Source organism: Eleutherodactylus coqui, chromosome 8, assembly GCF_035609145.1.
Source record: "Eleutherodactylus coqui strain aEleCoq1 chromosome 8, aEleCoq1.hap1, whole genome shotgun sequence".
NCBI lineage: Eukaryota > Metazoa > Chordata > Amphibia > Anura > Eleutherodactylidae > Eleutherodactylus > Eleutherodactylus coqui.
This window is the reverse complement of record NC_089844.1, coordinates 42,247,684-42,264,411: the sequence shown is the minus strand read 5'-3', so window position 1 is coordinate 42,264,411 and position 16,728 is coordinate 42,247,684. Positions and strand designations below refer to the sequence as shown.

At 46.3% G+C, this 16,728-nt stretch overlaps 1 protein-coding gene across 2 annotated transcripts in view; it reads right to left on the bottom strand.

The window, feature by feature from the left end:
• Window positions 1–278: 278 nt before the first annotated feature.
• MAP3K2 (mitogen-activated protein kinase kinase kinase 2) overlaps window positions 279–16,728 on the bottom strand; it is a 46,267-nt gene continuing 29,817 nt past the window's right edge. For both annotated transcript variants that reach the window (XM_066575573.1, XM_066575572.1), the window contains exons 9-17: window positions 16,564–16,643; window positions 15,815–15,882; window positions 15,396–15,488; window positions 13,600–13,806; window positions 13,224–13,372; window positions 11,701–11,832; window positions 11,491–11,620; window positions 11,110–11,287; window positions 279–9,919 (exon numbers count right to left, since the gene is read on the bottom strand). In XM_066575573.1, the coding sequence (XP_066431670.1) occupies window positions 9,694–9,919; window positions 11,110–11,287; window positions 11,491–11,620; window positions 11,701–11,832; window positions 13,224–13,372; window positions 13,600–13,806; window positions 15,396–15,488; window positions 15,815–15,882; window positions 16,564–16,643 (1,263 nt within the window). In that variant the 3' untranslated portion in view covers window positions 279–9,693. The remainder of the gene's footprint in view (window positions 9,920–11,109; window positions 11,288–11,490; window positions 11,621–11,700; window positions 11,833–13,223; window positions 13,373–13,599; window positions 13,807–15,395; window positions 15,489–15,814; window positions 15,883–16,563; window positions 16,644–16,728) is intronic.

The window sequence follows — 16,728 nt, the reverse complement described above, 5'->3', positions numbered from 1 at the left end:
CCAATATATGGTCATCTAAATAAGCCCTGAACAGAGCAGGATCCCATTTAAAACAAACAAAAAAACTAAAATCACAGCGGACAAACCCTTTAAAAAGGAATCTACTGCAACATAGTATGCTAGGCCTAGTACGAAGGTGCTGCGTCCGATGGAGACCTTCATCTTCAGAAGCCTCCAGGCAGGTCGGTCTATACAGCGATAGAATGGCTCAGAATGTCCAATAATCCGGGAGCTTCACAGCTACGTTCTTCCCACCCTGACGGCCGCGGCACACAGACTAGGGAGATAAAACCGAATTTATTTAATGCTAATAAAACACAATTGGACAGGTGGCGCCTGCATGTCAGATTCTAAGAAGAGATCGATTCAACAAGCCATTTGATCAAGTGCAACCATTCATCAGGTGTAAGAAATGGGAGGGGGGGGGGGGTAAAAAGGCGTAAATAAAAAAAAATCATCATAAGACATAACAAAATAGTGTTGGATCCAGCCTCAGACACGTTATACAATACGGATTCAAGTCGATTATGTTTCTTTACTATGACAGGTCACTTAGAACGTGTTGCTGGCGCAGCGGTGGAGAGGGTCTGTCTCGTGAGAACGCCATGCCACAACAAGGGCGCAGACACGCCGACGACGTTCTCCCCGGGACAGAAGTCTCATTAATGCCTATTCTACATAAACCAGCGCCCGCCCCTGCGCCAGCCACGGTATAATAAGCTTCAGTACATAAGAAGGTACAGTATAAGAACACCCAGAAGCGATTAAGTAGCTCAGTATATTAAAATCTCCATGTTTGACAAGCACAGACAGTAGTACATCGCACGGACGCTTTCACGCACACGCCTGCAGCTGCTCCGGATTTTACAATCAATGTATCAATTAAAATAAAATCTTAAAAAAATGTGCAAAACATTTACAGACCAATAAAAAATGCTGTACAGTAAGATATATATATATACTATATATAGTGCCCGACGGCGTACAATCACCTGTGGAACTGCTTCATAACGGAGGGCAGGAACGAGGATCGGCGTTCACAGAAGGGGTCGTCCAGTCTCATGGGGGTAAAGCTTCAGGGTCTGTATAATGGAAACTTCCGTGGCTTCCAGCTCCTCACCAAGATCTCCGCTTTGTGTCAGTGAGCGAGAACAGTCCTATTTCCACTGAGGTTCCATTTACACGGAGCAATAACCGAGCAGGACGCCGGATCTGCGCCAGAGGCTTTGAACAGAACCGAAGACTATTGGAATATTCTTGTTCACTGCCAGCAAGCGGATCATGAAAATGGAGAGGAACTGAACAGAAACGGTAGATTATACGCAGGACCTGTTATACGATGGCTTACAAAAGGCTGGACAAGCGGGATACGGATGCCTGATGTGAATCCATCACAAAACGGTTTGAATTTGCGCATGTCTACGGCCAACCCCAGAACGGACTACGAAACCCTCACCTGCGAAATGTGGAGGCGGCCATCTTTACAGAAAAAGCAGTAAACCTAATGAAAACGCGCCATGCTGAGGAACGTGGGACAAAGTACGGATGAGAAGCCCGGAACGCAAGATGCCAGTGACATCATGAAGTCTGTATAATACCCCGACTAATAATCTGCAGCCCGGGACCGTTGCAATGTGTCAGACCATTGAAGCCGGGGCCATCCATATCTGCACGGAGGCCATCCCGCAGCTGCGTCGCCCCCTGCAGGACAGGCTACAGCCCCTCATAGCCAGACTTTAAAATGGGCTTTGCAATATGAAATCATTTATTCGGCCATTTCCGAATGAGTGTCCCGATATTTGCATATTGCTAGTTCACCGCCATTTGATTTCTCCATAGAAGAAATAAGAGGCGGTGACCGAAGGAACGAGGAGTAAATACTGCTGACAAGACGGGGGTCACGAGGCCTAAATCATAGCCCAACTCCGATATGAACATGCTGCCATTCGGCCTCTTCCATATTCTTGCTCACAGGGGGCAATATTAGGACAGGGCCGATGGAGGAAATACAGTCTGGACCAATATTCTTAAAGGGGTTTCCCAGGCAAAAGCTATGCATGACCCATGCTGAGGTCAGTTCGTCAATAGATGAAGCTTCAGAGGCTCGTTAAACGGGACCCTCGGCGATCACCTGGCCCAGCTGTCAGTGCGTCATAGCAGACGGGACCGGAAGTGGACTGGCTGCCTTCATACCCGCTGAAATCAATGCCAGCTGAAGTCGGCCAGTAGATCTCCGCCATGCGGCATGATGGAGGGGCATACAGAATAAAATACAGCACTTTCATGGGCTATGTTAGGTTTTCACCACGAGCCGCCGTCTTCAGTGATGCTCCTAGTCCTGTGACCGGAGTCGGCGGCTCCTGGAGTCTAATATCAGTTCCGTCTCCCCTGCAGCCGAGCGACAGCTTCATTTCTGATCCTGCAGGATGACTGAGTCAAGTAAACTTTCTTCGGTTTAGGCACCGTCCTGCTACGGTCAGCGGACGTTCAGGCACTGATGGTGTGAACAGCTCTGGATGCGGCCGGTAGAGGGCCCCTCCCGGGATACATGAATGTGGCCCCCAGGTTTACATAGGTTACAATTATTTATCAGCCGTTTCCTTTCCTACATGCAGATGCCGCGCTGCGCACTCCGTGTGAGAAACCGCGTGCAGCTCCACTTCACACCAAAGAGGTAACTGCTTATAAGATGGACATATCTAGGGGATCCAGAAGATGCGAGATCTGCCGACACCATAATGCTGACGGAGCAGGCACTGGGAGAAATAACCCTGACGACCCAAATAAGACCCTTCACAATGGGGTGCCCCACCATCATGGAACTAGACACCTGAAGGGCCCGGATAATGGCTTCATTATATACCCCTCCGCTCTGAGAAAACCCGGTACATTTTGCAAAGCCAAAACAGGTCACCAAATACCCTCGTTGCAGCTCAAGACGCCTTGGAAATAGGAAGAGTCTATTACGAAGAAGTCTGAAAGGCATGACTCACTCTGTGGGACCTGAACTTGCCAAATGAGAGTACTTAAAGGAACCGGTCACCAACTACAAGTACCAGAAACTAAGTTACGGTGCTTATAGTTTAGGCGACGATCAGTCCGAGGAGCCTCTTATCATACACGGTCCTCTGTTCCAGCAGCGCCCCCTGCCAAAGACAGCACGCACACAGCATCTCTACGGGAGAGCATGCACGGCCTTCTGAAAAGAGTCCCGCTTGTTATGCATGCACCGACTTCGTTAGGGGACACCACAGGACCAGTCGAGTATGAAGAGAGGCCCCCTGGACTCCATGTCACCTAAACTATAACATTATGGTGATTACAGTAGGCGGCAGCTTCCCTCCCAGGTCAGCCTCACTAGAATATCATACAGCTGTCCTATAATGAAAAGCGCCGGCCACAACTTACGGTTGCCGTTAGGTTGGTACTTAAGGGTCGGCTTCTATTTGGTAAATAAATGGCTGCAGGCAGTTCCTGTAATATCTGGGGGGTGAGGGGGGGGGGTTCAAGGCTTTACACAGGGGGAGGTAAATAATTACACACGACACATCTTTGGCATTTACAAAGTTAAAAAAGTGCCATACATAGCAAAACCCAAAAGTTTGGTCAGTCCTGTACCGTTATGGAGCCACACAAGTCACTCTGTACCGGGGGGCAAGGAGACATCCCCATCTTACAGTAACGGACAGCTGACCGCAGCGGATAAGTCAACAAGGTAGAAGAAAAAGTTCTGCAACTTGCTAATATCCTGTTTTTCAAGATCTCTGCTTGCTACAAGGAAACATTCACATCAAGAAGCTGAAAGCGAGCGCAGACCCAATACTTCTAACAGCTGAGGGTTTGCTGCAACTGTATCAAGTCTACACAATACTAAGACGAGTAGCACAAACGTCTTGTGTCTTGCCACAATGTGTCAGTGCAGGGGTCCGGGGGTTATAGCTTATAAAGGGTAATCCCCCGGGAGTAGTTTGCATCCTGCTGGTTTGGGGGACGTGCGCACATGGCAGAAATTGGGCAGGTTTTCCAAAATCCAAATGAAATCTGCATGGCTGGTGCGGATTGTGATGCAGATCAGAGCAGATTTCACCTTCTCAATTGGAAGGGTGAAGTTTGCTGCAGATCCAAATCCGCATTGGTTTTTGACACCATTTCTGCTCCATGTGAACAAACCCTTAAAGCAGTTTAGAGTGTTTCTAGCACAAAATAATACCCATTTCATCATTCTCTGCTGCTGGGGGCGGGCTCAAAACAGAATTAGTTTCCTTCCCCCTCTGGCAGCTGACAATACAGGGTTGTCTAGAAAGTAAGTCCCACATATTAACAGTGCTAAAGTGGGCCTTACTCTATAGACCCCCTGTACGCAGTCTACCATACTGCTCTGTACACGGAGGCTCCTCTGCAGTGAACATAGTGCCGCAGACGCCTCATCCGTTCTCCCAGAGTCCGCCATCAGTAAGCAAGTCTGAAATTCTGTCTCTTTTCAGACTGCTGTGTGCGCTCTTACACAGAAGTCTAAAAAGATCTGAAAAAAAAAAACAACAGATCTTCAGACTGCGGTGGAGGCGGGCAAGTATAAAAAAAAATTCATTCCCGACTCCCTGTCACCTCCCCGAACAGCACAATAACTTATTTTATTGTGCTGTTCGCTGCTGACAGGTCCCCTTCAGTGGTGGGGTAACCCCATTACAGTATTACCTAGACTGGATACAGTGATACGTTTTGTAGACGAGAGCTGGTTACAATCTGAACGGGTCTCTGGATTGAAACAAGAATGTTTCCATTCTGACAGCAAGCACAGATCTTGAAAACTGAAAGGAAATGAAAAAAAGTTACAGAACTTTGTTACATGACGTTACCCTTTCTGATGACCCCTTTCCTTCCCTGATATCCAACCATTCAGGAATGTACAGGCATGAATTTGGCACTTTCTGAATACACGCAGCCAAAGATCATCTCCTCTGCGTACCGCCGGACACACGGAACCTATATACATACATGTTCATACAAGGGCACATAAAAACCAACACACGACATCGATACAAAAACACAATCACGCAGACATGAGTTAAAGGCACTGGTATCAACTGCGCAAGACCAAGGCGGTCCATAATGGCTTTTTGAGACAAACCCGCAGCCTACACGCCGACAAGGGGACACTAACCGACGGCTCGCCGCACAAAGCGGCCGCAGCAATTAACGGTGAAATGACTGCGGTAAACGAGACTCGCCGCCGCATCAGCCACCACCGTGCCAAGTATTCAGTAGGAGCCAATGTGCCGCCAACAGGATTTAATAGACATAAATGGCAGTTTGCAGCAGGACGCCGGATGAATTGCAGTTATAGGGCAAGAGAACGAGTGCAGACGTGGGAATAAAGCAGTCTGATAGCGACGTGCATCAATGGGAGGCCATTAAACCAGTCCGATTCACCGAGGCCGTATTTACACGTGAGACATTGCTCTTGCGGTGATGCTGCGAGATAGAAAAAGCACGTTTTTTCGTGCGAGAATAGTACTTGCACAGTACGGTCTCCCGCAATCTCACAGCGCATGGATGAGGTCCTTTTACACGGGGCGATTGACAGAAACCCAGTTCTTGTCCCAGCAAGAATCACTCTGCCGCCCGCCTGCATTCGCAGTGAATGGGCAGTCATTCATAGATAAACAACTGCCTGTTTACACGGCCGATCGTTGTTTAACTTTAATGCCTGCACGATCCGGGCGACAAATGATAAGTGAATGAATTATCATTCGCTGTTCACTCGCTGGTAGCATTTACACTTAACGCTCACCGGATTCCAGCAAGAATCTGCATTGTATCGTCCCGTGTAAAGGGACCCCCAGAACTAATGGGTTAAAGGGGTGTTCTGAGCTTATAAAGTGGTGGCATATTAGGAATGGTTGGTGGGGTCTCGGGTCCATGATGCAGAGTGTGGAAGGAACAGTTTTTCTCTCTTATGGAGCTGCATGATGACCTCCTACAAGTGGATGGGAGCGGCTGCAGTTCCCTCGCCAGCGGCCCACAGGAGGCGCAAAAATGCAGTGGTCCCTTGATTCTCAAGATCAGTTGGAGTCCCAGAGGTCAGACCCCTTAAAGATATAGTGGCAACACTTTATAAGAGGAGAACACCCTTTTAGGCCAGTTCACACTAGCAGTTTTTTGTAAGATTACGTTTTTCCAGTTTCCCATTTACTACAATATTTAAAGAATTACCTTTTTCAGTTCTTTTTGACCTGGTAACAGCGCAGCGATCCACGCTTTTGTTCCAGGGTAAAAAAAAACGGAATAGAGACGGAAAATTAAGAAACTGACTGAAGGTTTTCAGTTTCAGTGCATTTCTTTGGGCAGGAAAACGTTTTTTTTTTCCTCTGTTTTGCTGCTTCGACAACAGAAAAGCTTCACCGCTATGTGAAACGGACCACAAGGATTTAAAAAGCCATCTGATGCCACTTTCTCGCACAAACAGGATGCGCCCGGCGAATTACTTCTGCAGGTTTGAGATTGGGCCAAATTTCTCCCTCCTCCCCATTCCGTACCTGATCACCCCCCGGGGGTGGCATAAAGCAATCAATGATGGAGCGTAACATGACGCTCACACTGGACAAACCCTTACTGCAAGTGCATGTGGGGCAGAGAGCCACATTTCATTGCATGAACTCGCTGCCGCAAATTATACAACGGCCCCCGGAAAACGAAAGAGTTGGTACGCAAAATGTGTGAAATTTATCATGAACTTCCACATTTGGGTCAAAAGGTGAAAAAAACCCCGTAACAAATCAAATAAGTGAAAAAAGTTGACATTCTGTTGATTTTATAATCCGCACTAGGAGACAATTTGCGCAGCTTGCGTCTGCCGTAAAATCTCGTCCGCTCACCTTGTACTGCATTCCGCTGCGGACTTTTCTAGCCCGTATTGGCAGCGTTTCTGTCCCACATGAATCTACCCTTAAAAATGTTTCAGGCCTTGACTGCGAGACGCCTCGAGCTGCCGCCGTGTAACAACCAACTGTTTTCAATGGCTTCATTCACGCGGCCGATAATTTCTGTTCGACATGGACAGAATTTGCGCACAAAAAGAGCGATTTTTCACTCAAACGGATGGTCAGAGGCTGAAAATTCCCTACCCTTCCCATTTTTGAGAATCTCGCACAAGAGTGGCATGTGTAATGTGTGGCATCTTGTACTTCGCACGTGTGCTGTGCCATGTAGGTTACGGCTGAGAATCTCAGCAGCAACTCGCATCGCCCATGTAAAAAATACAGCCTTAGTAGATGTGGGCCACTGTGTCCCAAACCTAACATACTTCATTTTAACTCCTGGTACTTTAAGAAAACTGCTTGCTGTCATTGAATACTAACTTTCTTTCCATCAAAAAGATGAAAATTCATCCTGAACACCCCCCCCTCCGAAAAGTGGTGGGTGCTTGTCATGGCAGGGGGCTCGTCACAGTGTATCAGAGCCCTCTGCTCTGATGGCTCCGCAGCTGTGTAAGCAGGACAAGTTCAGGTTGGCATTTCATGCTCTGGCTGAGCAAGCAGGGATGTTGAAAGCGAGGAGTTTGAAACGCAAAATATATTAGAAAGTTGCAAAACTTTTTGCTGCACATTTACAGAACCCCCTGGAAGGAGAATGTTCATTACAAAGTGATTGGTGGAGGTGGGACCTCTGGGACCCCAACCGATCCAAAGCATGAAGTCTCTGAGATCCTAGTTTAGTGCTGCGCACCTTTATCGTTTGACCGCACACGGCGACACAAGTAACTGCAGCCAGCCCAATTCACATGAATGCAGCTATTTTCCAGTTACCTGTGAAGCCCGTGGAGGGAATGCTGCAGGGGATGCAGCACTAAACGAGACGGTCATTCTGAAGATCAACAGGAGTCCCAGAGATTGGACCTCTGCTAATCATAAAGTCAGATGGTAAAAAGGACACATTCACTTCTGCCGGTCAGTAAGGGAATGACACTATTGTGAACGGAAGTCCAAATAACGTAGCAGAAAACCGCGGCGCTACTGAACTGCCTGAATGACATGTGAGGTTTGCTGCGGCTCGCTCCCCAACAGGATAAACGCACTTGACTTATTTCACAATATAACAGATTAAAAAGGTAAAAATATTAAAAACCTTTCATAAAGTGGCGCCCCACCCCCACCCCCCGACGTGGAGCCAGTGGGCCGTCTGCCTGCCTGAGAAATACTGAACCCTGTACTACAGAGGTGGGAAGTAAAATGAATGCGGGGACTAATGAGAAGTTCTCCATTGCCCCAGAGGACCTCGCGGAGTGATGCGCAGCGCTTCGGGCTTGCTCAAAAGCACAGCTTTAACAAAAAAAACAAACAAGTAACGAAAGACAGTAGGCAGCCATGACAGTTATGGCGTCCTCGCTTGTGGAACGGAGAATGAACCCATAATCCTACAACTTTAACATCAGTTATTCAAGTTTCATTCAGACATGTACCCATTGATCCCCAAATCTCAAGAAAGCAGCTTCAGTCGAACCCATCTGTAAAATTAGTAGCGACCCTTTGGTGATGGTCCGCACACCGCGCCATCTAATCTTCCCTCGGCATTCTGTGATTAAAGCAAAAGAACCACAGATAGGCTTGATATCAAATGGACAACAAAAAAAAAAAGCCACAGAAGTCAAAGCTTAAAAGGAAACCATCAGCAAGAATGGCCTTTCAAGTTAACGCATCTGTAAGAGGCCCTGATAACGCTACGCCGGTGGCCATTATTCCAATTACGATAAGGCAACGGTCTCTGGTGGCAGCGAACCTCCCCGACGTGTGCCTGCAAAGCAACCTGCAGTTTCACTATAATAACCACCTAAACGGCGCGGCGGAAATCCATAGCTCAGCCGGAAGCTACTGCCCTGTATTTTACCGTAAACATGGATTTAACCTGTGAACGCGCAAAATCTGCGCATGGAATTTCAACCGCGATTCCATGTTAAGAGACAACACAGACCTGCATGGAGACATGTCGGAAACTCCACGCCCGGACTCTGCCCATTCACAAGACCAAATCAGCTGCAGGAATTTGCGGCGGATTTCTGCTGCAGTTTTTAGAGGCACAGTCTAAGTGCTAACGGGGATGGAATGATGCAGGTCACCTGCGCCCAAAGTGGCGTCCCCGCTTTATGGCAACCACTGGCGTAGCGTTACAGGGTCTGATTACATGTGCCCATCCTAAAAGGAGGCCTTCCCCTGCTGACGGTTTCCCCTTTGCGGGTGTAGGGATGACATTAGACGGTCAGACCGACTGTAAGAACTGAAAACAAAAAACATTTAACGTAAAATGAAAAGCAGCTGTGATCCCCAGCAGTGCCGCCACCCGGGGCACAATGTAAAGCTGCCAATGCCAGATGGCTCATGTCCTTCAAACATTTTCCTCCTCTTCTGCACCAGAAGGCCCCCGTCTCCACCGGACCGGGAAGGAAAATGTTCTAAAGTGCTTTGACTTTGAGTAAATGTCGCTGTACCTTGTGGGAAAGACAAAAACAACAAAAAAAAAAAAAAACAAGTTCCAAGGCAAAACCGTCACTAGACCATAAACCTCCGAGATCGGAGGGATCATCGAGAGGAATCACAACCTCTCTTGTCGTTCTGCAGAGGCTAGAGTCGGCTGTTAAAGTGCCATCAGCTTTGGAAGGAAGGACCGCAGCGATAAGGAAGAGCTGACCGGAGGAAGTCACTAGTGACACTGGGCAAACGTGTGCCGCAGGAGTTCTTCAGACGACGGCCTCAGTTTAGCCTCTACAAAAATCCTTTTCAGGAAGTCCCGCGTGTGGTCGGATACATTTGCTGGCAACTGTGGATTGGTGGTTTGGGTGGCGATTTTGAAAATGGCGGCCATGGCTTCAAACTCCGCCCACGGAGGTTTCTCAGTCAGCATTTCCACAACTGTACATCCAACGCTCCTGAGAGAGAGAGAAATTAGAACTCAAGGAATTATGGGATGATGAACAGAATAGGGAGTGCAGCTCTGGAGTATAATACAGATGTAACTCAGGATAAGTAATGTATGTACACAGTGACTCCACCAACAGAACAGTGAGTGCAGCTCTGGAGTATAATACAGGATGTAACTCAGGATCAGTACAGGATAAGTAATGCATGTACACAGTGACTCCACCAGCAGAATAGTGAGTGCAGCTCTGGAGTATAATATACAATGTAACTCAGGATCAGTACAGGATAAGTAATGGATGTACACAGTGACTCCACCAGCAGAATAGTGAGTGCAGCTCTGGAGTATAATATACAATGTAACTCAGGATCAGTACAGGATAAGTAATGTATGTACACAGTGACTCCACCAGGAGAATAGTGAGTGCAGCTCTGGCGTATAATACAGGATGTAACTCAGGATCAGTACAGGATAAGTAATGTATGTACACAGTGACTCCAGGAGCAGAATAGTGAGTGCAGCTCTGGAGTATAATACAGGAAGTAACTCAGGGTCAGTACAGGATAAGTAATGTATGTACACAGTGACTCCACCAGCAGAATAGTGAGTGCAGCTCTGGAGTATAATACAGGATGTAACTCAGGATCAGTACAGGATAAGTAATGTATGTACACAGTGACTCCACCAGCAGAATAGTGAGTGCAGCTCTGGAGTATAATATACAATGTAACTCAGGATCAGTACAGGATAAGTAATGTATGTACACAGTGACTCCACCAGCAGAATAGTGAGTGCAGCTCTGGCGTATAATACAGGATGTAACTCAGGATCAGTACAGAATAAGTAATGTATGTACACAGTGACTCCAGGAGCAGAATAGTGAGTGCAGCTCTGGAGTATAATACAGGAAGTAACTCAGGGTCAGTACAGGATAAGTAATGTATGTACACAGTGACTCCACCAGCAGAATAGTGAGTGCAGCTCAGGAGTATAATACAGGATGCAACTCAGGATCAGTACAGGATAAGTAATGTACACAGTGACTCCACAGCAGAATAGTGAGTGCAGCTCTGGAGTATAATACAGGATGGAACTCATTAACTCAAGATCAGGACTAGTAGTCTGCCCCTTGCCTGCTTAGTAGGGTTAAAACCCCTGACAGCTTCCCTATAATCTCAGACTCTGGTCTTTTTTACTCACCAAATATCTGCTTTTCTACCATAACCTTCCCCACTAATGACCTCTGGGCTCATCCAGTACGGAGTTCCGGTGACAGACTTCATACCAGTACCGGAGAGGCAGATGGTCTGAAGGCGTTTGCTGGCTCCAAAGTCTCCCAGCTTGACGTTGCCAGAAGAGTCTCTCAATATATTAGCTCCTGAAGGGTAAACACAAACCTATGTTACATCAGGCGCTCTTCAGGATTGCTCAGCCTTAAAAGACAAACCTAAATCTAAAATCAAAAGCCCACGGGACGTAATGCCCATCCAGCTGCCACCCCTGGGGATCTGATATATCAGCACTGGGCACAGTAGACCAGACAACCCCTTCCTTTAACATCCTCCACACCACTAAACCCACCTTTAATATCTCTATGTACAATCATGTTACTGTGCAAATAGTGGACGCCCTCCAGGATCTGGCGGGTGTATTTCCGGGTCACGAACTCTGTGAGCGCTCCATACGCCTTAAGTTGGTCCTTTATTGATCCCTAAAGACAAGAAACAGGATTACATTTTTTGCCCTTTAGTCTCTTGTGACGGGCGGCACCTGGCATACACTGGCACTCACCCCTGGCATGTACTCCATGAATATAGAGAGCGTCTTCTCCTGGGAATCTCTCAAGCAGCCATAATACTGAACAATGCGCTCGTGAAGGAGGTTCTTCAGCAACTGAATTTCACACTCCAGAGCGTTCACCTCCTGGAAGAGACGAAGAAACCATAAAAGGAATAGTTTATTCTCAGCTGATGCGCTTTAATGACATTTTATTTTTGTGTACTTATTAACTAAAAAGCAATAAAATAAAAGATTTAATTTTTCTTTTAGAAAAAGAAAAACAAACAATCTCAAGTTTTTGTAACTTTTTAGGAATATACTTTATTTCTCCAGTAAAGCAGCACCGTAGCCGCAGTGCGCTGCAGCTTTGGTACAATCCCTAGACACTGTAGCATTAAAGGGTTTGACCAGGTACTGAAAAGATTACCGCATATCGCCGTAATCCGCATGCCTGTCACTACTTTAGGGCGCTTTCACACGGCCAAGAAAATTATGCAAGATTTGCGCAAGACACACAAATCTCATACAAATACGAACCCCATATGGGGTCATATACATGAGCAATTTTTTTCCCACATTGCACAGCAGTGCAGGAAAAATTTAAAAATTAAAAATCGCGACATGTCCTAATTTTGGTCATTGTTTTCAGTCGTGCCGGGAAAAGGATAGCACGCCATGAGAGGTTTCTCATTGAAAACAATGGGGAACATTTGCCAATCCTCCTTTTTGACACGAAAACATCTCACATCCACGGGGAAAAAAATGCCTTATGGTGCCATCAATGAGTGCTGCAAAACCATGGCGACAGATTCTCTTTGACCTATTGGTTTTGGTATGTGGGAGTTAAAAAGGGAACATGGAGGACATGTAAACGTCACGCATAGGTTGTTTGTGGTTGGATTGGAACCCAGAACCCCAGTAAAGTGATGACTAATCTTGCTGAGCAATTCTTCGTACGCACCTAAGTAATTATACACACCCCCATGTATACACTTTGTATATACAAAAAATGTGTATTGCTACAATGCATTTAAGGTTACAAAGTGAAGCAACTTTGTAAAATCTTGATAAAAAAATCCTAAAAAACAAACTTAGTTTTGTGTATAGAGCTCATAGGCAGAGCTGTATGTCCATGGGTAAAGACTACAAACAGGTCTGACCCCGCGCTCGGGTGTTCCTTCCATCAGACCTTTGCTGCAGGGTCTTTCAAGTTAGCAAAAATATATGCTGAGGATGCGGATTAACACGACAGCAGGATCAGACCAAGGTCTATAACTGTGGGGATGGATAGATCTGCAGAGGAGCTGAGTACACAAGAGGCAGGGATTTTTAAAAAGTATTTGCAAAGTTTTTTTTTCACTCTAGAAGATTTTGAGCAATAAAAAAAAAATGTTTGACTAAGTATACACACCCATGAAAAAAAATATATATATATACAAAGTAAAAGCAAAATGAGACAAGCCATCTAAAGTCCTTTCCGCAGCGGCCATTATAAAAAGGCAATACCAGTCTGCAATCCATGTGTGGGAGGTTACCTTACTGGTCTCCGGACTGTCTGGATCAAACTGGACTTGTTTCACAGCCAGTTCTCTCCCAGTATCGGCATCGTAGCACAGGTACACCCGTCCAAAGGCCCCCTGCCCTAAGAGCTTCCCGAGTCTCCAGTTTGACGGTGCACGAGGTGCTGAAAACAAACATGACAGTCATGTCTTAAGTCAATCACTTAACTGTGCTTTCTTTCTTGTGACCTTATGATAAAGTCAAGTAGATATGTCCTATGATCTAAACACAGACAGGCTACATCATACAGCAGAGCTCTGCAACTTGTGACTCTGCAACTGGCACAAAACTACAACTCCCATTATCCAGCTGTCAGCAGTTTTAAGTTCACATGGCTGGTGTAGTACTTACATCGACTGGGGGGACTTATGTCCATCACTGTCAGGGTTGGGTTGTCAATGTCGCTCCCTCTTCTCCGCAGCCGACTGTCCTCGTACTCTGGGGTAAAAACACTGCTACCGCTGCTGGTGCTCAGGGAGTGATCTGTGGGGCTGAAGCTGACCGGAGACCGGAAACTGTTCCCCTGGGTTCTTCTGGCTCTTGGAAATGTTTTTCGTCCTGAAAATTAAAACACAGAGGCACATTTATATAAAGTGTTTCAAGCCAGTTTCTGGCATTAAAAAAAAAACAACAAAAAAAACAACCCCCCCCCCCCCCCCCAAAAAAAAAAATACACAAATTTTAGCGCAAGCGGGTATTTGCACAAAAATATGCAATTTTTATTTTGTGCCAGTCCCACCACTTTTCCAAAAAGGGGGCTTAGTAAATTTTCCCCATAGTTGATTTAAAGTTTTAAAGTTAGAGACAGTATGGGGGGAGGGGGAATTACAATGAAAACTGATAGACTCTGTAGAAAAACAAACAAAAACATCATCCTCTCCTCACTTGATCGCTCACAGCTTCCGTTCTAATGACATCAAGTCTCCTGCTGCACTCTTCTTCCGGCTCGAGCAGCGACGTTTCGTCACAGGGTGTCGCAGGTTCAGCCTGTAATTGGCTGCAGCGGTCACAGGACACTGCTGGGACATCATTGCTGGAGGCAGATGAAGAGTGCAGCAGGGAACTGGGCAGCGTTGGAGCGGGCCTGAAGGCAGGCGAGTAGGACTCATGGTTTTATACCGTGCTGAACAGATTTTAATATTTTCTCCACAGGGTGTCACTAACTTCCGCCAAAAGACCCAAACCCTTAGTTGCTTTTCTAGATATCCTTCTGCCTTAGATCTAGATCCCATCAGAGGTTCCGCTTGGAATCTCCATAGCCAACAAAATAGAACAGCATACTGACAAACTTTGTCCTGTAAAAGCAAGAAGTCAAGACGGAAACCAAACGGACACAATTATAGGCAACGGGCCCATTCAGAGTAGTTCAGTTCCGTCATAAGACAGGTATGTTCAGCCAGGGGCCGGCGTTTTCCTGCTCCCCCAAGAGAACAGAAAAACAGAACCGCCGAATGTTGATGTGAACCAGCCCTTAAACTATGCAGCCATTTCAGTGGAGCTTAAAGAGGTTTTCCGGGCATTTACCACTGCTGGCCTATCCTCACAGCTGGAAGCATAGTAGACGGATTTCAATGTGAGTGAAGCAAAGGGAGCAATGCCTTCCATTACACTTTTGGCACAGATCACAATGAGGAGCAGGAAGTGTAACAGAAGGCATCGCTCCCATTGATTCCAATAGAAGTGAAGCAGTCTATTACACTATCGACTGACCACTGATACAGACGCCTGGCCCCGCTGCATTGACAGCGGGCTGGAGGAGAAGTTCATCAATGGGGATTTTTTGCTCAGGATCCCCACCGATCATCCTGAAGACAGGCCATCAATAGCAAGATGCCAGGAATACCCCATTACCATAAATGCTGTACTAAGGATTTGGTAATCTATTGGGGTTCTAGCCCGAATGCAGCTTAAGGGAATAGCACCGAGCTGATATACCAAACATAAAATGTATAGCACTGTGCCTGGCATGCAGTGAAAAGGCAGCAGCACTCATCCTCTTTAAAAAGCCGATTGGTGAAGGTCCTGAGCGGTGCACCACCATGAAGCAGATATTGCCGACCCAACCATGAACCTAAGTCATCAATATTCAAGTCCCACAATCCCACCTGAATAGCATATTAAAGAATGGATAATGTATTTCCTCTCACCATCGCTGTAATCCTGATGAAGGTATGAGATGTGGTATCTCCGTGGATATGTGCCTCCTTTCCCAAATTTCTCAAACACTGGAATGTCGTATTCTGAAATGGGCAACAAAATAGATAAAATCAGAGAAGCCGAACATCTACTGAGAGGTTTACAAATCACAATAGACTTGCATTGTTTGTTTACATCGCATCTCAAAAAAGATTTTAATCATAAAATTATGTTGCGAAGGAGGGGAAAAAAAAAAAAAAAGTTTATGCCACAAGACAAAGAGAAAAGAGACACGCAGTCCATTTAGTTATCAGGCATCCGGAGGCCGGATCTCTTGTTCATGATCATCTCAAATGAAAGCTATTTTCAGTCATTGAGAGCAAAGTGCTGCTTATCTGTAGAGCGCAGGTGACGGGCGGAGATGTCTCACCTGAGAACTCCTGGTAATTATCAGGGTAGCTCTGAGCTCTCGGCATTCTGGACTTGAGATAACTTTCCCTACGGAAGAGAAGATAAACACATTACAGTAAGGGCTCCTGCACACCGATTCACGGCCCGATATGGCCCTCGCAATCCTTCTGAAAACCCCTGGATGTGAAGAGTTTTTACATGGAAACAGCCTCACATCACTGCAGGGGTCCCTTCATCGCTGCCGCGGCTGTCACAGTTGTGGCAGGAAATCGCGATGTTCTCCCATTATTTTCAATGGGGCCGGCACTGCTGCCGCCGCCTCCATTGATAGCAGTGGGTGACCTCACAAAAAAGGAAGGAGATGCTGCAGTTCTTTTTTCATGCGGCATCACAATAGTGAAATCATCACAAATGGGAATGAAACCATTGAAAATCATTGGTTTCATAATCATGAGTTTTCAATCACTCTCGCAAAAAAAAAACAAAAACGTGATTTTCTCGCCAGCATGAAGAAGCCCTCACAATGACAGCACAACTGAGGTGAGTGGCTTTCAGCGAAACCCTGTTCACCCGTGGAAGACAATCTGTGTGGATTTTATACCATAGTGCCAATATAATAATTCTTAAAATGCCCAAGACGTTGTGGACTTGTCAACTTTTGCTTTGTGATTGCAGAAAAAAATAAGTTTTTTTTTTTTTCAGAGTCACATAAAGATTTTACTGTGTCGGATCAAACCCCAAGACTGCCTTATAATACAGGGGACTTACCCATCTAAAGGGCTATCAAGAGACGGGCAGCTGCCAGAGCCAGAGTTTTCAGGGCTGCTAAGAGACAGAGGGTCCAGCATCTATATTGAAAACGAGGTAACAAGGAGAGCAGTTAGCAGAAATGCATCTGTATGAAGCTTTAGCCACCGTATAAGAATGGGCTGA